Here is a 22,194-nt window from a genome sequence, read left to right as displayed (position 1 = left end):
GGGAGGGGGTTGATTCACCTTCCCTGGAGGTGTTTAAGGCACGGGTGGACGAGGTGCTGAGGGGCATGGTTTAGTGTTTGATAGGAACGGTTGGACTCGATGATCCGGTGGGTCTTTTCCAACCTGGTGATTCTATGATTCTATGACTGGGGGGGCGGGGGGAGGCTGCTCGGAGCCCGCAGGGGGCGCGCGCGGGCGCCTCCTTCCCGCCTCTTTTTTCCCGCCTCCTTCCCCGCCCCCTTCCCCCCAAGATGGCGGCGGGCGCCAGCGTGCCGGTTCGGGTCTGCCACCAGGAGATCGTCAGGTTCGACCTGGAGATCAAGGCGGCCGTGCAGGTAGGTAGGTGCGTGTGTGTGCGTGTGTTGTCCCCACCCCCCGGCTCTCTCGGCGCCAGAGCTTGCGAGGAACCTGTCTCACCCGCTGTCGTTGCAGGACATCCGCGAGTGCCCGGGCCCGCTGGGAGCCCTCGCCGAGCTCAACGCCGCCGTCAAGGAGAAATTCCGCCAGCTCCGCGGCCGCATCCAGGTGCGGGAGCTCGGGACGGGCGGGAGGGACAACTCGCCCTGATCCCCCTGGGGAGCCGCTGTCAGTCCGTCCCTCCGTGTCCCCCCTCAAGCCTGGGGAATCTTCCTAATATCCGATCTAAATCCTCCTCCTCCAATTTAAAGCCGTCCCCCCTCGTCCTGTCACTTCCTGCCCTTGTAAAAAGTCCCTCCCCAGCTTTTCTGTAGGCCCCTCACAGGGATAAATTTCTTAGAATCATAGAAACACCAGGTTGGAAAAGACTTCTTGGATCATTGAGTCCAACCATTCCTATCCTCCGCTAAACCATGTCCCTGAGCACCTCGTCTTTTAAATCCATCCAGGGATGGTGACTTAACCGCCTCCCTGGGCAGCCTCTGCCAGTGCCCAATGACTCCTTCTGTGAAAATTTTTTAACTCATATCTAGTCTGAACTTCCCCTGGCAGAGCTTGAGGCCATTGCCCCTTGTCCTGTCCCCTGTCACTTGGGAGAAGAGGCCAGCACCCTCCTCTCTACAGCCTCCTTTCAGGTAGTTGTAGAGGGCAGTGAGGTCTCCCCCTCAGCCTCCTCTTCTCCAGGCTAAACGACCCCAGCTCTCAGCCGTTCTTCATAAAACCTGTTCTCCAGCCCCTTCACCAGCTGCGTTTCTCTTCTCTGGACACAATCCAGGTTTAGTGGTGGATGGGTAGGGCTGGATTCAATGATCTCAAAGGTCTTTTCCAACCAAGTAATTCCATGATTCTGTGTATTCCTTCCATGGCTGGGAGTGGGGAGTGCAAATGGCAGCAGTCCTTGATCAGATTCTTTTGTTTGCGGTTGCTGTCCAAGGAGCTGGAACAGATGGCAAAGGAGCAGGATAAGGAGTCGGAGAAACAGGCCTTATTGCGGGAAGTGGAAAACCATAAGAAGCAAATGCTCAGGTGGGTCAGGCAGCCAGTGCTGCACACAGGTCCCGGTAACCAGTGATAATCTGGCTTCTATGCGGCATCTTTCACATTCCATTTTGCAAACACAACTGCCAACATGATGCTGTTTTCCCAGAGACCAAGAGAGAATCAAGGATGGAAGGGGCAGGACTCCTGTCTCCTTTCCCCTCTTTTGTCATGACTGTAAGCGTGATCTACCCCTTTGCATGGTTGGGTATCTCAGTGGTGACGAGAGACTCATTTGGTAGCTGGCAGAGCTTTCTTCTTCCTTTTCTCCATAAACAATATGCTTAAGAGAAGAGATGACAGGACAGCGTGTTGTTATTCTGCGGTATAACGTAGAGAAGTCCATGTGCGGATCTGGGTGATTGGTCACAGTGGTGACTGCTTTGTGAAACTGTTTTCACTTGCAATGTGTTACCATCATGTTAGAACATTGTACTTTTTGTGATTTCAGCAATCAGGCAGCCTGGAGAAAGGCAAATCTAGCTTGCAAAATTGCTATTGACAACTCTGAGAAAGATCAGCTGCTGCAGGGAAGAGACTCCTTAAGACAAAGGTATTGGAACGTCCCACTGTATGATCTGAGGGTTAGACAATGTGTACTATATTCACTAGTTTTAAATGAAAATTACATTGTGTTTTTAAGTTAGTTGTATATGGAACATAGCTTTTCTTTTACGAGTACATTTACCTTTTGTGGAGATTTAAACTCTTAAGTTTTCTTGGCATTAGCATGTCTAAGAGGAAAAGGAAAAAAGTCAGCCTTCATAGTTTTCCTGGCCATCTTCTACGTTAATTCCAGTGAGGGTAATAAACAATTAATGGATGACGATACAAGCTGTTTCTATATGCAAAACTGGACGTAAGCTTATATAATTTTTTTATTGAAAAGTTGTCGTATTTAGTATAATGAAGCAACAAATGAGATACCCAGGATAGCAAAGTGGTTCTTGGTATCAGGGCTTCCATACCAACTCGTGAAGTACAGATATGAATGAGTAAGTGGTGAGATATGGGCCCATGTGAGATTCTGAGCCACTAGCAATTGTTTTGGCTCATGACTTAAAAAAAAAAATCACGGAATATTATTTAGTGAAGATAATCTGAATTTTTCGTGTAGTAAAAACTAGTTGTGTCTTTTTTACACTGGCAGAGGTGTTTGGTGCCAAGCTCTGTTTTAAGCTCCCTGGCAGCAGCATTTTACCCACAGTACACAAAGACATAATAATATCCCTTCCTGCTTTACTTTTCTCCTTTCTTTTTCAGGAAGACTACAAAGGAGAGTCTGGCAGAGAGTGCAAGTAACATCACGGAGAGCCTGATGGGCATTAGCAGGATGATGTCACAGCAAGTCCAGCAGAGTGAGGAGACTGTGCAAACCCTAGGTACTGATGTTATTGGGGTGTTTGGGTATGGATTGGGTGGTTGAAGCACTTTTCACTGGTTCTGTTAGGATGGGAAGAGGCAAACTTGTTGCTTTCTACAACTACCTGAAAGGAGGTTGTAGAGAGAAGGAATGTCCAGCAGAACTCTTCTAACAATGGGACATAAACAGAAAATAATAGTGGACTTTGTTTGGAGTTGTTTGCTAGAGTTTCTGTGTCATGATTATGAGTAAACAAGGATAAAGGGGGCAGGATGAGAAGCTTTTGTTTTAATTTTATATAAAAGCATTTGTAAAAGCAGTGTGAGTTCACAGGGAGTGTGTGTTTGGTGTTACTCTGTGCTGCTGTCCTGGTATGCATTTGTTAACAGCAGAGCAAATAAAAGCGTAGGTACAAGTCCATACACAGAGGAAATGTAGCAGAGCTGGCAAACTGTTTTCACCCAGTCTCCATCTGGGGCGGCTGAGAGACAAGGAGATCAAGTGACTTGAACCTGAGGTCACTTGCTCTGTCAGCAGTGCATCAGGGACTGTGAAACCAAGATTTCACCCAGTTCTTTGGCTTAGACTCCTAAGACAATAAATCAACTGACCTGTCAGAACTGGTGATTCATGAAGGCTGGGCCTCTTCCGAGCTGTGCTTTTGAGCAGGAGAGAGAACAGCTTAAAGATGAGGATAAATAACGCAACTTTTGCTCTCCTTGTTTTCAGGCCCCATGTGAGGGTGGCAGCTGAGCAGTTTGGTTATGCAGAAGTAGTGTTTCTTCTCCCATTAAAGAGACAAGTTTGGCAGCCAGTTTGTCACCCTATTTCTGACAGAGCAGCACTTGGAGTTCACCAAGGGAAAAGCTATCAAAGGTCATTTACAAAACTGAGCTGCAAATTCTGAATCAGTCGTTAGAATTTCCTTTCTTCTGAGCAAGTCCTTTCCTTGCATGCAGCGCCCGTATGAGGCTGTGGAGCAGCGAAGCTCTGCTTTGTCAGTAAAGACAGGAAACAAGTTTTCTATTTCACTTTTGTCAAAAAGCCTCTTTAAGATGTGGTGTAACAGTTTGCAAAATATTAGAGAGTTATTTCTGCTATGCTTGTTTTTTTGAACTAGAAAATATGCTTGGAGTTTGACCTTTCTCTAATCATCATCAGTTCAGTGTAGACTGGGAAACAGTTGTACAGGGTGTGCAGTCTGATATAAGGAAAAGGGGACTCGTACGCTGTTGGGTTCATTTGGTAATTTGAAAGGAGGAAGGCTGAAGAGTTCGGAACGTTTGGGTTTTTGTTTGCTTTCTCCTTCATTTTCTCACAGGAAAAGAAGAGTTGAAAGGGAACAATGTTCCATCTTGCTGTTGGGCTTATTCTCAGATTCTATCTTTAGTTGAGACCAATCAACACACTTCTTCTCCAGTAGATTTTCTCTTTTTTATTAAAAACACAAACAAAACAAAAAAACCCAGAGAATTCTGTTTGTCAGAAAAAAGGAAAAAAATGTTTAAATTATTTGACCTAATCAAGGATCTCATATTGCTGCATGCTGCTTTTTCATGCTTTGCAACCCCATCAGAATCACACTGATTTACTGCTCTGACTTGGGGGAACAGTTTCAGCTGTGCAGCTGATGCATTCAAATATTGATCTGTCCTAATGCTGCTAGCGATGCTGCTAGTGATGGTTTCTTCTCTCTCTTAAATCGGTGGTTCTAGCACCATTCCTCATTCTGCTTCCAGCAGGCTCTCAGGTAGCACTGATTTTGTTCATGAAAAATGTTAACTGGATTTTATCAGGTAATGTAAAAATAAAAAATTCAGGAACAGAATTTAGGGCCTGTAAGCCGTTCAGTACTATTATTTCGCTTTGCATTTTTCCTTAGCATATCAGGGCTACCGAGTTGTGAAAGATTCTGCAAGAACCCAGTCTCTATTTGTCTTGCTTATAAGTCAGTCTGACCCAGGAGGGTCTCACAGGAACTATCTTTATTGCCAAATATTGCATGCTTTTATCTTTTATCATGTAATTTTGAAGCACAACCAGATGAAATTTTTTATTTTCTTTTAATTTCAGCCAATTCTTCACGAACCATCCTGGAAGCAAATGAAGAATTTAAGTCTATGTCTGGGACAATTCAGCTGGGGAGAAAGTTAATAACAAAGTACAATCGCAGGGAAATGACGGACAAGCTGCTCATCTTTCTCGCCCTTGCCTTATTCCTGGCCACAGTGCTCTATATTTTGAAAAAAAGACTCTTTCCGTTTTTGTGAAATTCCAAAGCTAAACAGAACTATTACAAACGATCAGAAAGAGATGGCATAATAACGGTAGGGCTTTAAAATAAAATAATAAAGGGATATTGCAATAGCTGAAAGGGTATTAAAGCAGGCATGACTTTATACTGTCTCCATGGAGCGTGCGATCTGCCTAAGAAGAGCTTAAATGAACATGGGGAGAAGCAGGTAGATCAAGGTGTGGAAAGAAACACCAATTTATCAGTAGGTCTAAGGAACCAGGCAAACACTTGAGAAATGGGACACTCAAAGGTGTCAATCTTAACTTTCAACCTCTCTTTGTTTTGCCTTGAAATTAACTTTTGTCCTTGGCTTGGACTGGAAGCTGCTTTAGCATCTGTATGTAAGGTGCTGAGATTAAGAGGAAGGATGATAGAGAGAAACTTGCATACATTCCATTAATGCACTATTTATTGTATCCATGTAACCTGAGTTTTATTTAAAAAGAAAGTCTAATGGATTGAAAGAGCCTGAGTTAACTGTAAAAATTCTACATAATACTTGACCCCAGTGGTTGCTTATGGATTGTTTTTCCTAGGAGGACAACACATGCAGTTTGGCTCTGTTCCTCTGGCCTTGGGAGGGCTCTGATCCAAAGCGAGCCCAGGAGCCTGTTGTTGCTATTAATTCACACAATATACTTGAGAATTACATTGCAAATTGGTTGAAATCAAAAACCTTTTTGCTTTTTTTCTTTATAGAATTCCAATTAATACTTGGTATTTGCAAAATACTGACAAGTTCTACCTTTGAAAGTTTTTCTTGCTCATACAGTTGATCTTTTCTCAGTTATTAAAGTCTTTTACAATGATTACCTTCCCTGTCTTTTGTGCTTTAGTAATGAGGGTTAATGTGCTTTAACGATGTAAACATCAACCTGCCATACTCCATGTAGTACCTTGAAGTACCAAAAACTGCACTACAATGTTCTTAAAGTGATGTTGCCTTCCCCTTTGGAAATTGTTTCATGGCTTCTTCGGAGCTCAGTGGGATAGCTGACATTCTGTTTAGGAGATTTTCACAGAATGGTTAAATACTGCCTTAATTTAGTAGTTGGAATGAACCATTTTTAAAAGGTAGTGCTACATACATCATTAAGAAATATGATGTCAGGCAAATTGCAGTTTGTAAGTTTATGTGAAACTTGAGGCTGGGTTACCTTTGTAGTTAGTTCTCAATAGTAGGTTAAGAGAGAAGTGACCGGGCAATTATCATGTCATTGCAGTATTCATTTACTAGATCTTAACCAGTAGTCACAATTCACCCTTGTGCTTGCAGATGCTTGATTAAATACAGAAGTGGCGGTAGGTTGAGGTAATCCAATCTGGTGTGTGCAAGTTGAAGTGGTGACTGCATGGTTACATGCCTAAGCAAGAAAAGATGGAATATGTCATCGAGTTCAAAATCAAGGGCTTTGCCTGGAGAGCTGATACCTGAGCCTTTATTCCCGGGATAGCAGGAAGGGATGTGGAAACCTCTGCACTTGGATTGGTACATCCCGCAGAGGGCACTACTGCATGGGAGTTGGGAGCGGTTTTTTACCTTGTAAGTCCTGTAATAGGCAGACTAGATAGACTGGATGTGGCTTTTTCCATATCATTTATTTGTTGTATTTCAGTGCAGCATTCCTAAGAGCCTTTCCTGAGAGACAGAATCACACATAGGTTGAAATAAATTGATAATGTGCATGCTTTATTTTTGAATAAGAGAGAAATTACTCAAAAAGAAAACATTGCACAAAGTCAGTGCGTGTTTGCTTTTAATAATAATAAAAGCCTTGCTTTGGAAGAAGTCTTCCGATGTGCAGGCTGCTAACCAAGGAGAGTGTTGTGTAGGCTGCACTTTGGGGTCATGATGAAGCAAGTTTCATCCAGCTCTGCAATAGTGGCTGTTGCATTCACACCCATCAGGCTCCCTCTGGAGCCAGCCTATCCCTGTGCCCCTCTGTACAAACATACAAAGGGTGATAAAAACATATCCACCTGTCCCCCAGTCTTGGAAAATATGGCTTTAGATACAAATAATATTGAAGACATGAAGATTATTTAGATCATATATACATTTCAAATGAATGGATGTGTAGCAGTTCCTAGCTTACAAATCAACAGTGTGGTGCCATTTTATCGAACTTTAGAGCAGTCAATAAAATTCTCTTTACAAACTCCTTGCTGCTCCTCGGCCAGCTGCAGCAGTGCTGCTTTATTTTTCCAGCTAGCTCAAAACCAGTATTGTCTTTCTGAAACAGGGCACCTCCAGGTGGTCGAACGCTGACTGCCTCAGTATTTCCTCCCTCATGTGGATGCAGTATAAAAATAGGTTGTTGCTAACCTCTGAGATACTGAGACACTAAGCAGAGGCAAGAGCCCTGCTGTAAGCAGCGATGCAGTGCGACTGTCTGCAGGAAGTTTCATGGGGTTTATCTTTGCTATGTGTTCCTGTCAGAACATAGATCAACCTTAAAAAAACACTGGCTTTCTCACAGTGCTGAGGAGCACGGTAAAGATTGTTTTAAGGGCAGGATCTTTTTGGACTGTGATTGTAATGTAGCAGTTTGAGGGAAAATAAAGAGTCCATTGCTGAATGTCTTGGGTTTTGCTCGTTCTCTTCTTACTGAAATATTAGCTTTCAGCCCTTGACCTGCCTGAACGCTTTCAGAGCAAAAAATAACTGTTAAGGACCTTCCTTATGGCATTTGTTTTCTGTTGCATCCACCTTTCATTAAAAAATAATCCTATTGTAAACATACCTACCTGCTCTGTAGAAGTCCTTCAAGGCAAGGAGAATAAGTGAAAAAATATCAAGGACAACTGGGCCTTTTGGGAGAGCAAAGGGGAGAAAATATTCCCGGGATGTGAGGGGTCAATCTGCAGCACTTGGTACTTGAACTGCTTCCTTCTGTAGGCAGCCAGAAAGCATCCAGGCTCCTGGTGCACCACAGGCCTGGAAACGAATAATCAGCAGAAATAGTGACATAAATGTTATTTGCTCTTTGGGGTAAGAAGGGTGATTTGGTGAAGCACCATCTCTTGCATGTGGGGCCAAGTAACGTCTCAGTAGGCACCCTGGCTCGGTGGTTGCAGAGACGGAGCAGAGATAGAGCTGGTGGCAGGTGTCTTGGAGCTCTCCTGGGATTTCAGGGTGGGGTCCTCAATCAACCTATATGGCCCACAGCTGGGGACTGTGGGTGTGCTCAAACTTCGTCTCTCCAGACTGCAGCATGCTGTCTGCCCTCTTAGAAACTTGTGGACTTGTTTCTGGCTTAAAGGTATGTCTCTCTATCTCGTTGTTTGAATAACTGAGTTGTAATGGTACTGTGGGAGGAGGAAGTGATTGTACTTGGCTTTTTTTTGTCTGGTACTTGCAGTGTTTATTCAGGGAGTGTGGAAAGTTGGGCCTGCGCAGTTCTCCTGTGCCTGCAGGGGAATTTACTTTTGTATGTTCTGCCTTTTGAGTGGCCCAGTGGTCCTGGTGGCCACCCCAAGGTGAGGTTTGAATCATGCAGAATGGTGTGTGTCGGCATCTTACTTCTGCTCTGTGCCTGAGGTCATGTTGTGAAGGGTAAAAACCTATACCACAGCGATTTATCTGAAAGGGAGTAGCATTTTCTTAGGTGCTTCAGCCTCTGAGTTTGCCCTGACAAGTGTAGCAGATGCATCAGGGATGTGAGAAAAGGCTGATCTCTGTTCGTCTGCCTATTTAGGCTCGGGTGTGTTTTGGGGACTGAAAGTTGGACCTTTCCTGAGACCAGGAACTCCAGACCTGCAGAAGGTATCTGAGAAGCTTTAAAGTAAGAAAGGAAGAGGGCTTTGGAGATGTGCTCAAGGCTGTGCTGAAGGGTTATTTCTTTGCAAGCTGCTGTGTCTGAGTGCAGGCAGCTCAGCTCTGTTTCAAACCCACTTAAGAACCCTGAGCTCCCCACTAATTCTGGTGCTTAGGTGTGCTTCCAGCATACCAAGATGGGATGTATTTCTGTGGTGGTTCATACACAAGTGAGAGCAAACAGGAGTGCTCCTGTTGCTACCTGGACCCTTCTCCCTTGGTGGAGGGCATCAGATGTGGTTGCTGCAGGTTGATAGCAGGGTTCATTGCTGTAGAACAGTTGCAGTAAAAAACTTTTTTCCTTCGAAGAATAGCGCTCCTTTAAAACAAAGAGCAAAGAACTACTATAAGCTTAAAAAGAGACTGAAATCTCCCTGCCTTGAGGTTCAGGGGCTGAGACAGGCAGCTGGTAGCAATCAAGCAGCTATGGGTTGATGAACTCCTCATTGGCTGAGTGGTGGTTAATTATCTGTGTCTTCCCAGCAAAGGGGGCTGAAGCCATTTTAAGGACTGATGGTGTTGTGCTGTGCAGCTGGAGACACTTGGGGATCGGGATGGGGCAGTTCTGATGCTTTAGCAGATTCAGATGTTGTTTATTAAAGAGCTTGCTAGTTTGTGAGAGTTGGTGTCAGCTCCTGTCTCTGAAGTCCAGCCTTCAGAGATCAGTATGCTTTTCCTGACCACCTATGGAAAGGAGGAAAATGCCTGGAAGTTGATCCTTGGTGTGTCAGGAGCCAGACAGAGCTGTTGGATATTTAGCAGTATTGCCAGCATGTGGTTACCAGGCTGTGGATGTAAACATGATCTTGGTCTCCATTCATACGTGGCCACGGTGGAAAGTCTGTGGGCAGGAGCAGGTGCCTGTGGGGTGTCTGCGTTGCCATAGCTGGGGTTGTGGCCATCTCCCCATTATGTCCCTGAAACCTGCGACATAAAGGTCTCTTCCTGTAAGCATTTAGTTAGATGCATGCTTCAAGGAAAGCCACCTTTTAGTGACTCCAATAAAACACGCAACTGAGGGAAAGAACAGTTTTAATATTCAGCCTAACCGTGCCGAAAAGACTGATTTTATTCTGCTTGTAATTATTTTCTAAATGGTGATGGCATCAACAAATGCAGAAATATTACAGGGTAATTCTCTCTGGTAAAATAAGAGTGTAATGTTATTATTTCTCTTGCCCACCCCAAGAATTGAGGAGAAATGAAGTGTATTTGTAGTTCTGCTTTTGAAATGCTTTCCACGTAACTAGCTTTACCAAAATGGAAAGGTGAATTCATAGCTTGGAAGTTTCTAAAAATGTCTCTGCCAAATGTGCGCGGCTGCTATCGCATGCCAAGTGGTCCAGAGCAAGCCAGGCAAGTCAGGCTGGAATCTTTGGGGACTGAGAATATCCAGGGGGCATGTGCATACTTGTCTGCAAATATGTGGGGCTCCTTGGAAGGGGTGGGAAAGCAGCCTACTATTGCTTTGCCTCCCTGTTTGTAATGATGTGATTCCACCAGAAGATAAGTCTTAAGCAAATATTTTAGTGAGATGCAGTGTCTTTGTGAGTCCATATTGCTGCAAAGTGCATGGAGCCTTTCATGTAATTGGTGCCTGAGCATTGGCTCTGTTTCTCTCCTGTGAAGGTGTGATAACCATTCTCTGAATAGTCTCTGTACCACAACCGAGTGCGTTCAGTGCTGCCGGAGCAGAGTGGCAGCTGCGGCACGGGCTGACCAGGATGCTCTGCCATATAATGCAAGTATCCTGCAATGGATTTTTTTTCTAATTGCTGCAAGATTGATGCAGTCCTTTCTCTGAAGGAGAACAAGAGCCTTGCTTGACAACTTAGCCCTTTTAATAAGGGTGAGAATTTTCTCTGCTATTGTCCAGTTTCCCTGGTTACCTGTGTTTCTCAAGAGTCGCAAACCAGTTGAGGTTGGTGGGGAACTCTGGAAGTCATCTGAGCCGAGCTGCTGCTCAAGCAGGGTCAGCTAGATCTGTTGCCCAAGACTGTGTCCAGGTGGTTTTGAGTATCTCCAAGAATGGAGACTCTACAACCTCCTTGGGCAGCCTGCTCCAGCACTTAATCACCCTTATAGTAAAAACCTCTCCTGAGGTTCTGACAGAAACTCCTCTGTTTCAGTTAGTGTCCGTTGTTTCTGGTCCTGCTGTCAGTGGGCACCGCTGGAAAGAGGCTGGCTCCTTCCTCTATGAACCCTCCCTTCAGGTATTTATATAGATGGATAAGATCCCCTCCCCCTTGATAAGAAGCCCCCTCTCCCATGGGCTGAACAGCCACAGCTCTCTTGGCCCCTATTCAGTCCTTATTTGTACTTTTAGATATGTTACTTTCACATTACTTGAGAAATACTTTCATCTTAAAGAGGTGGAAAGAGCTTGTATTTGTACTTTAAATTTTAGTACAGCATTTAGTTCTTTCTTCTAATGCAGCAGTTGATGATATTGAATATTTCTCAGTCGTGTACATCTTAAGGTACACTTGCTAAGGAATAATGGGATCAGTTCATAATGATGTAATCTTGCCAAGGTTTGATGGCTGCAGGATTTGTTGTTATCTATAAAGAAATAAGAAGGTTTAATTGAACCTAGAATGTTCACAGGTAGATAAGTCAGGCTTCCTATCTTTCTCTGCTGTGTGCTGCATTGCTTGAAGCTTGGTAGGGGAAAAAAAATTAAAATGCCAGTGCTTCCTGAAAACAAATGTTAAATCCCATCACTTCAAATTTATGTTGCGTAAACAGTATAACTAGCTGCTGTGGTACCTAGAGCAGTATCATCTTTATCTTCCCAGTTGCCCAGTATACTGTGAATGTCCATGCTCACATCAAATATTCACTGCATAAATGCTTCCCAAGCTGCCAGTCCATCAGGCATGAGCCATTCCTGAAAAGTGGTGTTCTGCTTGCAGGCTGTGCTGGGATCTTTGACTAGGGGACTAATTGCAACTGGGAGTCATGTAACCAGTTATTGCTCCATCTGCTATCTCTGTATCTGTCCTGTTGTGCCATCGGGTTTTCAGCTGCACAAAATGCATCTAGGGGCTCTTGCATCATCCTATCGTGTTCTAAAGCTGTTTGTGGACTGGCTTAACACAGGTGTCTGTCCCCACAGCTGACTGCAGGCTTGTTCAGTCTGAGGCAGTTACACTGAATAAACTAAACTTTATTGTTATCTGCTGCTTATGTAAAATGGTATAAATAGCATCTTGGCTGCTCTGTGCAACGAGGTAACAGTCCTACTGAGCCGCGGCTTCAGTTCTCTCACAGGAATGTGATGGAAGAGCTTGTGCTAATTTATTTGGATGGTGCATCAAGAGGGGTGCTCTGGATGTGCTGGTGCACTGTAACTGTGACTTGAAGATCTGAGCCTCTCCCAGATAAAGAAAGCTACAGGAAGGAACTGGAAATCTTTATTGACTTAATTGGGTTTAGGGCTTGGTCCTTTTGGTGGCACACACTGATGTCTCAAGTAAGCAGAGACACGGCACATCTGATTAATATTAGAGTCACAGAATCACAGAATAACCAGGTTGGAAGAGACCCACCGGATCACCGAGTCCAACCGTTCCTACCAAACACTAAACCATATCCCTCAGCACCTCGTCCACCCGTGCAGAGTCCTTTCACACTTCTGCAAAGTCACTGGAAAACACTACCAAGTTGCGTCTGTGTGTCTTCACATAAACGCACTTGGTTAAGTGCAGTGAAGCAGCACTGATTTCCAGGCTGAAGTCCCTCCTCTGCGCCCTGGGCTGGGGGCGCTGGTCCCACCAATGCGAGCAATATGTGGAATAAACTCTTGGCTTATGGCACCATGTGATCGTGTAAAGTCTCAAATTCTACACAAGCAGAGATACGGTCTTCACAGTAGCAAACAAGCACATTAAATGTGAGCCCTGTAGAATGCTTCAAAAAGAAGCAGCTTCCAATTTTATTTGCCTCTGGCTTGGGGTTTGCTCTTAATGTCATGATGTCGTGTAAGTATTAAGTGCCAAAATCACAACCTTGGAGAATTTGCATCTGCCAGTTTTTCTCTGCCTGGTTATGTCCTCACCTACTGGGTTCACACTTGCTCCGTGTAAGCAAGAAGGACCCAGCCTGGCCTTCCTGGGCACACGTGGTGTTGAGGAGAATCGCATGGTTCCATCATGAACCACGGGTGCTCCTGTAGAGCAAGAGCCGGAGTGATCATGGCCATGTGTCTGCCTCAAGGCAATGTCTTGGGTGCTGAAGTGATGGTTGGATCATGAGACTCATGTAGCCATGCAAAGTTGTTAAACATCATTTGTTAGGAGTTGTGAGAAGAGAATCTGGTGAAGGTTTCTCCCTGGGGTGCTGTGACGTCTTGCCGTACCTTAGACCACCGTGGTCTCTCTGTTCCACTTGGGCTTCCTTTTATTTTTAACCTTGCAATGTGAGACTGATCAGATGTTATCGCTCCTGACCTTTGTCTCCGGCTGCAACATCAGAGCTGACTCGGGTATCCCGCTTATCTCCCGCTTTTAGAGGCTGCCAGGCGGGGTGGCGGGCTGTGCCGCAGCGCTGGGGAGAGCTTTGCCCTACAGTTGGTGTCAGTGGCTGCATGAAAGGAAAATGCCACTCGGCTGCTCTGAGCCTGGCCTGGTGATAATGCTGCGTGTGTCCCTCTGGTCCCGCGATAAGCGCCCAAAGGGCAGGCAGGGAGAACGTCCCCTTGGGGATCAGTGCACACCAGGCCCTATAGATAGAACCACATATATATAGAACAACATGAAAGCTTTTTGCTGTCTTCTTTTCAACAATGCGATGGCTAAGTATCACATCCAGGGACGCTTTCGGACCTGACCCCTCTAGGGCTCTGGTCTTGTTGTACCCGCAAGTTCTTTGGTTTGCATCATCCCAACGGGAATGAAGATTTGAATCCAAAACCCATGCGGACTGCAAAGTGTTATTTCATAGTCCCTATAAATACCCAAAGACAAGGAGGCGTGGGTCGTTTTCCCTTTATCTTCAAAATGGACAGTGGGACAAAGTTTTCCTGTTTGGGTCATTGGCTTTTCATAGGTGTCACCCCACTACCAAACAGTTATTGCTGCTGGCAGATAACTCTGTCAGTGGCATCAAGGTGCTGACATTATGGCAAGCTAGTCCCAAATGAAGATAAGATTTTTCTATATTGAGTAAGTCTATTGATCCGGTTGGCCTCCTGTCCTCTGCCTGATAATAGCAAATACTGGATGTTTTCAAGAGAGGTGACCCTTTCCCTCCTCTGTATGTTATTATATATCTTGTGTGTATCTATATATATATAAAAATGATCTGTTACATGTATGTAAATTCCGTACATTTGGATTAAACGAAGAATTTCTTTCTGAGATGTGTTCCTAAAAGCTTTTGCTTCTCTTCATTTGGGTATGAAATTGCAAATGCTGCACTTCATAATGTTATTGCTGTTTGTTTACATGTCAGAGATGAGATATCAAAGTAGCTGAAGCAAAAACACAAGTAACATTTGTCACAATTTCACTAACTGGCTTGTGCCAGCCATCTGCACGGGTGGATGAGGTGCTAAGGGGCATGGTTTAGTGTTTGATAGGAACGGTTGGACTCGATGATCCGGTGGGTCTCTTCCAACCTGGTTATTCTGTGATTCTGTGATCTGTCTGCTTGTTCAAAACCAATCAGGAAAAAAAAAGGGGGAGGGAAGGGGGAGGAAAAACCCCCCACAATTCTCTTTATCTTCAGAGCTGTATGAAATAGTTTTACCATTGCACCAGTATTTTTGGTCATTGCAGACTTTGACCCCAACTTAGTTCCTGATCTTTCACAGACTTAATGATAAATAATTTTGTAGACGAAAGTGCAATGCTTATTCTGAAAGACAGCAAATGGGAATTTACAGCCTCATTTCTGCAAGTTAATTAATTTCTATAAAGTTGTGGGTGGATTTTTGGGTTTGTAGATTTCAACAAGAGCTTCTGCTCTTATCGCCTTGTCAAAAATACATTACGTGTCTGCTAGCAGATTCCAGAAAAGATAGCAAACTTTGTGAGAGAAGTTGCCAGTTAGGAAGGCATAATGCCTGGAACAAGAAGCAGTAAATATAAAATACTTCTCTCCAAAAGAAAAAGCTTTTATCTTTAGCGCTAAACTCTAGATGAAGGCTTTGCCTTCTGCCTCTGCAAGAGGTGAGTGGCAGTAGAGCTATTTTGGTGGATTAAAGCCAAAAGATATTATAATAGCAGCCCTTTCTATACTCACCCCCTATGCCTAGGGCTCTGGATTTAGTGCCATTGTAGTGATAATCACGCGTGTATTGTTCATTAACATAGCCGAACCTTATTCCTGTGAGGTACCTTGTCTGTGACCCCCACAAGAGAAAAAGTCCCCCTGGGTGAGCAGAGCCATGGGGCCCCTCGTATGGTCCCGGCACAGCTCCGACTTGCTGCCGCACCTCTGGAAACGTGTTCATCAGCCCCAGACGCTGCTGGTGACAAATGACATTTTCTTTGCCTTTGTACACTAGGGCGTAAGATGTGACGTTTACATTCAAGATCAATTATTTTTAACTGAAGAATGATAGCCTTGTGTCTAAGTTATCTCGGGGCTTAATTCACATCAGTTAAAGCTTTTCAAAGGCTTATTAAAATTCCTTAAGTGTGTCCAACTTATCAGCAGTTGAGTGTCAATGGCATTATACAAATGTTGCTATTGGAAATAACTGTTAAGTATTGTTTGACTATATTATTCTCATATATATATATTACACCTGTGACTATTAATACTACTTAGTACTGACATGACTCCTTTCATCTGGTGATCATAAAGGCATCGCCCAGGAAAGCAAGTACCATTCTCCCCTTTCTAAATATGGGGAAAGTGTAATGTCCAACAACTCCTACTTGGGTTTAATATCTTCCACTGAATCCTACCAGGCATGGCTCTCGGTTTTTAACAAGGCTTCTTTTATTTGTGCTGCTGTGGCACCTAAACCTTTCCCCCTGGCACCCGGGCAGTGCTGTCTTCTGTGTGGGCAAGTGCAGGGTGAGGATGCGGCTCCTTTGCTGAGGCCCTTGCGATGCTGGAAAATGTATAGATCAACATACTGAGCAGTGCAGAAACAGTTCAGCAGCCAATGTTAAGGAGCAAAGGAAAGTTTGAGAGGAACGTGGAAGGGTTTTGCATGGGGGAGGAGGCTTTGTGGCTTTTTCTGATAAGTGTCTATGCTGGTGGGAAATATGGGAGAATCTGATCACAGAGGCTGGCATTAATATCGTGGTGCTGTGAGAGAGGATGAAAAGGGAAGGGACAGTCTCTGAAGGGCCATGAATGCCATTAGCTCCGTGTTCCTGTGCTAATCCTCAGCAGGGAGGGAGGAAGAATCCTGGCTGTTGACTAAAGGTGCTCCATGTCCTGGCATCTGATGCAGCTGCAGGAGGTTGGGATGGGGTTGTTGATGTCCATGTGTGTGAATATCTGGTCAGAAACACTTGGGATTAATTCACAAGTGTTCTCATGCATGTTTTCTCTTCTTTCCCCCCACCTTGCTGTGTAAATATATGGATCCTACCCTTCTCGGGTAGTGGTGGAGACTTAGATTTTACACACGTTTGTATTTACTTCACATGGAGGTCCTACATAGAGAATGTTTTGATGAACTGGTCGTTTATTCCAGAAACCACTAGGTAGCAGTGTGAAATAAAGTTCTGCACCATTTCTCAGCCCAGCTGGCTTCAGCAGCACAAAGACAGCGCGAATTCCAAAATGTTTGGGTTCAATATGGGTACAGGTTGCAAGGAGGCACATTAAAACTTTCTCCAGTATTGGGTCCGCAGTCACGTGTGGGAGAAACCATCCAAGCTACAACTGTCACTAGAGATGCTTTTGGATGTTTCAGGCACTATTCAGCAAAATATTTGAGCACGCGCCCACCCTTGGTGCGGAGCTGCCTGTCTGTGCTGGCAAGGCAGATCAGAGCCTCGCACAGATGAAAGCCCCAGTTCAGAAGCACAAATACCTGTTATGTTTTATTCTGCTTGTAAGTGACTATTAGCACCAGAGCTCTGCAACACAGATGCTACAAACATTTCTGAAGTTAACCTTTGTGCTTTGATGGCGGCAGCTCCGTGTGACAGCTGAGATGTACTCAGGTTCACTGTGTATTATTCTTGTAATAAGCATTTTAGTCTCATAAAATGTCTTTTTGCTGGAATATAATTTTATAGATAACTTATGAACGGTGTCTAATATATTGATTCTTAGTGTGATACTTTATTTTCAGTTAAACTCTGAGTTTCTTGTATCTCAATCGGATTTATTAATTCTTATAAGATCCATTATATTTCTAACCTTCACTGGAATATACCACAGAGGAAAATGCATTAGCTTGATTGAATGCATTAAGGTTTATTCTTCCAAATGAATGGAGTCAGGTAAAAATCGGGTTTTAATTATTAATTTGTTTTTATTAAAATTACTTGAGTTAGAGCATATAAATACTTTGGATTATTAATCCCAAAATTACTCTAAAAATAAAATTGGCAAGTTAACTTTTATCTTCTGAGCTTCTGCAAGTTAGTAAGTTAACTTTCTGCATTTTATTTGACTCAGCTAGATATAGTCAACTGTCTAATAGCCTATAGAGCAGCTTATGTACATTTATACTTGAATACCCAGCAGCTAACTGTACTGTGTGTGACTGCAACAGCACCATATCACTGCTTTTTAAAATTAGACCTCCCTCTGGCTGCCCCAGGGAGAGGAGACATGATAAAAGGATTGAGCATCGTGCTCTGCAATAACTGCTGGGCTTCAGCGCTCAAGTTACGGAAACTCTGAGCTGCTGCCAGAAAGGTCCGCGTGGTCCCTGGCTTTAGGGATCATGGTGTGCACGCTGGTCATTGCCAAAACTTTAGAGAACTTCAGCATCAGTGTTAGCTGAGGAGCTGGAAATCAGGATAAGGACTGATCTGCTGTGGCTGTACCTAATGTAATGGCTTTTCTACCCGCAAAAACCAGGCAATTAGACCAGTGATTGTTGTAGGTCCCTTCCAACTGAACTATTCTATTCTAAAATACTTATGTTCACAAAAGCATTTTTTGACTTGGCTATAATTCACAGCTGCGGGGGAAATGCATGGAAAGTGCTGACCAAAAAGGGCAAAGTGTGCTAAATACTGCCTCTCACCTCTTCTAGCCAAAGACATCCCAATTTAAACCAAAACAAATGTTCTTATTTTGCCCTGACAAGGGCCTTGGTTGCTTGATATTTTCAACCTTTTTATAGGTTGGACCACTGTGGCTTACAGCAAAATAACATTGTGGCATCCCCTGTTGCTCTAACAGTGTCTGTTAACACTTGCAGGGCGGTTGCTTTACCTTATCTGGTTACTTCTGCAAGCGAGTTATGTGGTATTTTCATCCCCCTGAAGATTTATAGTGACCTCTCGGGAACCTTAATCGCTGGATCAATACGCTCCTGACACCTGTAAATCAACATAAACTTGACCCTTGGTCTTGACAAATCTATCACCACAGTGCCCTTTATTTTCAAGCATCCCCATTGTGAGGAGCACTGGGGATTTGGGCTGGATGGAAATGGTTATGGTGGCAGTGCAGAACCCCCGTCCATCTCAAGGTCAAAAGCCAAAATGATAAATGAAGAACTTGCCTGGGGTACCTGGGAGCAGCGCTGAGACAAAGGGGGAGATGCTTGGGGAAAGGTCCCCCCAGGGTTTTGGGGTAGAGCCAGGTGGCCAGGAGGACGGGCAACTGGCTGAGATGCTGTCCCTGTGGCTGAGCTCGATGTCTGGGGAAGAGCTCTGTAAAATGTCGTATTCGGTGAACGAGCTGTTCCCCTCCTTGGGGACTTCTGATAAGACGAGATCTGCTGCTTTAAAAAGCTGCTGGTTGTGCTCATCCTATCTTTAGCTCTTTGGAAAAGTTGGTTCTTCTCTGAGCAGAGGCTTTCCCTGCACTCACTGCCTTCTCAATCCATTTTTCCGTTCAGTCCCTCAAAGGAGGGATTTCTGTCTGTGTCGTTGTATCCTGCCTGCATTCAGCAGGCGATGGAGGACCCTTGTTCCTCACCTGAGCCCTGTCTCCATAATGCAACACGTGAGGTTGAATGACTGTGTCTAGAGACTCTGCATCAAACGAATGTCAGAATTAGAATAGGGTCTTCCCAATTTCAAGATCTCACTAACCCCGAGTTTACTGAAAAAAGTGAAGCAGCAAGCAGTGTGCACTGCAGCAATAATAAGCATGGGTAAAGAGTACTCTTCAGAATAGCTAATTACAGCAAGGCTGTATTTACAGAGTGATTTTCTTATCTTTTCCCAAAAACGTTGTCACTGACGCAGTGTCAGTGACTCAGAAATTCTCAAACCATGAGTTCTGTTTTCAAGAAAAGAATAAATTAAAAAAAAAAGAATGAAGTCTTGAGGCTCACATTATTTACAGGAGTTTTAAAATCAGTTGAGAAAAACTTCTAATTTTCTTTCAGAAGGTGGGTGGGATGCTGCTGCCCTGGCTTATCCAACAGGGATGCTCTCAAAGGAGGTTTTTCATTTGAGAGCATTTACCTAATGCGCTTTGAAGAGGATGATGCTCTTCAACTGGCACACACCAAAACCTGCAAAATTTGAGTCATGTTATTTCAGCTAAAAAAATTAACACGGTGGTGTAAGTGGGAACAAAGTGCTTGAATAGCCTTTCCAGTCCCAAACACCTGTACGTCAGTCTGAACTTGACTCCTGTAATTTATGCATGCAATGTTGACTTCTAGATGAGAGGACCAAGTAGAGCTAATGAGTCTCGATGTCTTGATTTCAGCTGCAGTTGGGAGCAGCTGCTTGAAGGGAAGGGACCTGCCTAGGAAATGAAAGGAATGGCCATCTGGGAGGCAGAAGGAGGTGAAAATAGTCAGGACACATTTCCTACTCTGCAGTTAATCAGGCTCTCTGTCATCCAAGACAAATCTTGGAGGGTCAACTTGGCTTTCCTGGAGAAGAGTCTTTAAAACCAAGTGATTATGTGCTAGTAGTAAGGGTATGTTTTACTGTTGGGAACAAGTAAGCGTCTGACTTTGGCAAAATACCCTCTTTGCTTTGCTTTGGCTACACACTGAGGTTTGAATGGATCTAGCCCCAAAATACCTTTCTACATGAGACAAGTTGAGCAGAGCAGTGTTGATGTTTGCCAGAAGAGCATTGTGTGTCACTGGAACTGGAATCATGGCTTCTTGATGCTGTAAAGCTGGAAAAAGAGCCTTAAACTTAAGTCTGGGTCTCAATTACGTGACACTTGGAAACGTATTTGTATCCGGTCTGTGCTTTGGGAGCTCCCTTGCTCCATCTAAAGGTTTTTAATGCCAAAAAGTACTAGTAAAATGGTCTAGCCTACTATCTTCTCTGATACTGTCCAAAGTGTCTTCCTTGTTATGTTCTCCTGACCTTTCTCTGAGTGCATAAAATAGGAGTGTGGTTCCTACTATCCAATACAATTATCCCTGCTAGAAACCTTGTGTAACTCTTGCCATGACCAAGAAGTCAGAAAGGCAAAGGTATAGAAGAAGAAACCTTTGGTATTATAGTAATGATGTGTATTTGCTAAATGTAAGTAGTTACAGTCAGATAGGGTTCAAAGCACCAAGTCATTATCATCTAGGGAAAAATAAGGGAAAATCTAGATGTGTAAAAGGAAAATTTTGCTAGTGATTTTTATTGGATTTAAAATAAGATTGGAATCTGAAATGGATTCTCTCATTCAGAAATTTTCACCAGGGCTCAGCTTTTGGTGCAGGAGCTTTGATGTGAAACTTTGGGGCTTCACCGCTAATGTTTCCTGATCTTCAAAGTAACTTGAGCTAAATCCCTGTTTCTGGGTGTATCGCTTCACCGACATGTGAAATGGTGATCCTGGTAGCTTGTAGGGATGGTGGTGATCTGATAAGTAACTCTTCTATGTGTGGTGCTTTGAAACCCTGATGTGAAAGAATGGAAGAAACATAGTTTATTATTTTCTTATAGGACCAAAACCAGGTATTTGGTGGCTGTAGCCATCAGGTATTGTTTCTGCCCTGCTGATCCCACCACACAGGTTGATTTCAGCCTGTGTAATCTGGACATGGGCTGCCAAAAGGCATCCGTCATCTCCTCGTGTGGCCTTGTACCACCTGCCTGTCTCGTGCAAGGCCAGCAATTAAAATGTAAGGTAATGAAGACAGCAAGACATGAAAGAGCTTTTCACTAGCAGATCAAAGGCACAGAGCACAGTGTTTTCACAACTGAAATATTGAGACCAATAGGACTGGAAATGTGGTTGGGAAAACAAAAAACCAAGGAGGATATTTGGGAATTAGCCTGCAACTATTCAGTGTGCTGCACTATGAGTGGTTCTCTCATAGCACTCTGAATTTTGTTTTGGTAGGGAAAAATATCAAGTACTTCCTTTCATCTTGTTACCTGGGAAATAAACTGTGTGTGAGTACAAACAAAATGCTGTAGGAAGGGCTAGTGCTGAGGATTGAATAAGGAAATTTGGCTACCAGTACGGATGCCTCATTGTGTAAGAAATCATTTAGGCTTCAGTTCTCAAGGTGAAACACTGGTGGGCTTTAAAGCAGCGTCTGAACAGACAAACATAATCACTCTCACTGATTTGGGTTGGGCTTTTTTTGTGCATCTAAAAGGAGAAATTAGCCTGAGGTCCCAGACGGGCACGCTGGATGCCTGTGAGTGTTGGGTGAGAGATATGGCAGAACGTCTCTTTTTATAGCAGCAATTCCCCTTTCATACCTTCAGAACCAGGGCTGGGTTAAGTAAAGCAATTTTCTGTCATTGCTTGAAAGGGGCTGACTATAAAGATGCCAGTGAACAACCTGCGATCTGAGCACAGCAAACCCATGTGCTTGGTGGCTATAGGATGGAGACTCTTGAAATACCTATTGATATGCAGGGTGTGGATTACTTTCTGGGCATGTAATTGAAAAGAAAAACTCGGATATAGCCTGTAACCCAGAACAAATACAAAAATTATGCTAATCCTTATAACCAGAGATAAATAGCATAAGGATACTAGACCCTTAGCATGGGAGGATGCCAGAAATGTAGCAGGGTGTCAGCATGTCCGTCTACTTCCACTCCGAGCGCTTATATGCATGTTGGTATGAGAGTCTTCCATGGGATTAACGGTGTCTGTAAAGTGAAGTGTGTGTAATTGCAGGGTGGATCTGGACCTGTCTCTGTGGGTATGAGGCAGAGAGGGAAGCAGCAGCTG

General features: G+C 44.0%; 1 protein-coding gene across 1 annotated transcript; it reads left to right on the top strand.

The window, feature by feature from the left end:
• Positions 1-248: 248 nt before the first annotated feature.
• Positions 249-5,923, top strand: BNIP1 (BCL2 interacting protein 1). The gene is made up of 6 exons (XM_069868917.1): positions 249-335; positions 433-525; positions 1,352-1,443; positions 1,907-2,008; positions 2,719-2,837; positions 4,892-5,923. The coding sequence occupies exons 1-6, from the start codon at positions 252-254 to the stop codon at positions 5,086-5,088; spliced, it is 687 nt and encodes a 228-aa protein (XP_069725018.1). The 5' UTR covers positions 249-251; the 3' UTR covers positions 5,089-5,923.
• The last annotated feature ends 16,271 nt before the right edge of the window (positions 5,924-22,194 follow it).

This window comes from Phaenicophaeus curvirostris, chromosome 15 (genome assembly GCF_032191515.1).
Source record: "Phaenicophaeus curvirostris isolate KB17595 chromosome 15, BPBGC_Pcur_1.0, whole genome shotgun sequence".
Taxonomy (NCBI): Eukaryota; Metazoa; Chordata; class Aves; order Cuculiformes; family Cuculidae; genus Phaenicophaeus; species Phaenicophaeus curvirostris.
Note: the sequence above shows the minus strand (reverse complement) of the source record. Positions and strands in the feature narration are given on the sequence as shown.

What these genes read in the sequence shown, in the direction of transcription:
- BNIP1 (XM_069868917.1), top strand. Translation starts at nt 252, where the DNA reads ATGGCGGCGGGCGCCAGCGTGCCGGTTCGGGTCTGCCACCAGGAGATC. An exon ending in AGCTCCGCGGCCGCATCCAG is followed by an intron (nt 526 to 1,351) that starts GTGCGGGAGCTC and finishes TTGCTGTCCAAG; the next exon opens with GAGCTGGAACAGATGGCAAA. An exon ending in AGAGACTCCTTAAGACAAAG is followed by an intron (nt 2,009 to 2,718) that starts GTATTGGAACGT and finishes TTTCTTTTTCAG; the next exon opens with GAAGACTACAAAGGAGAGTC.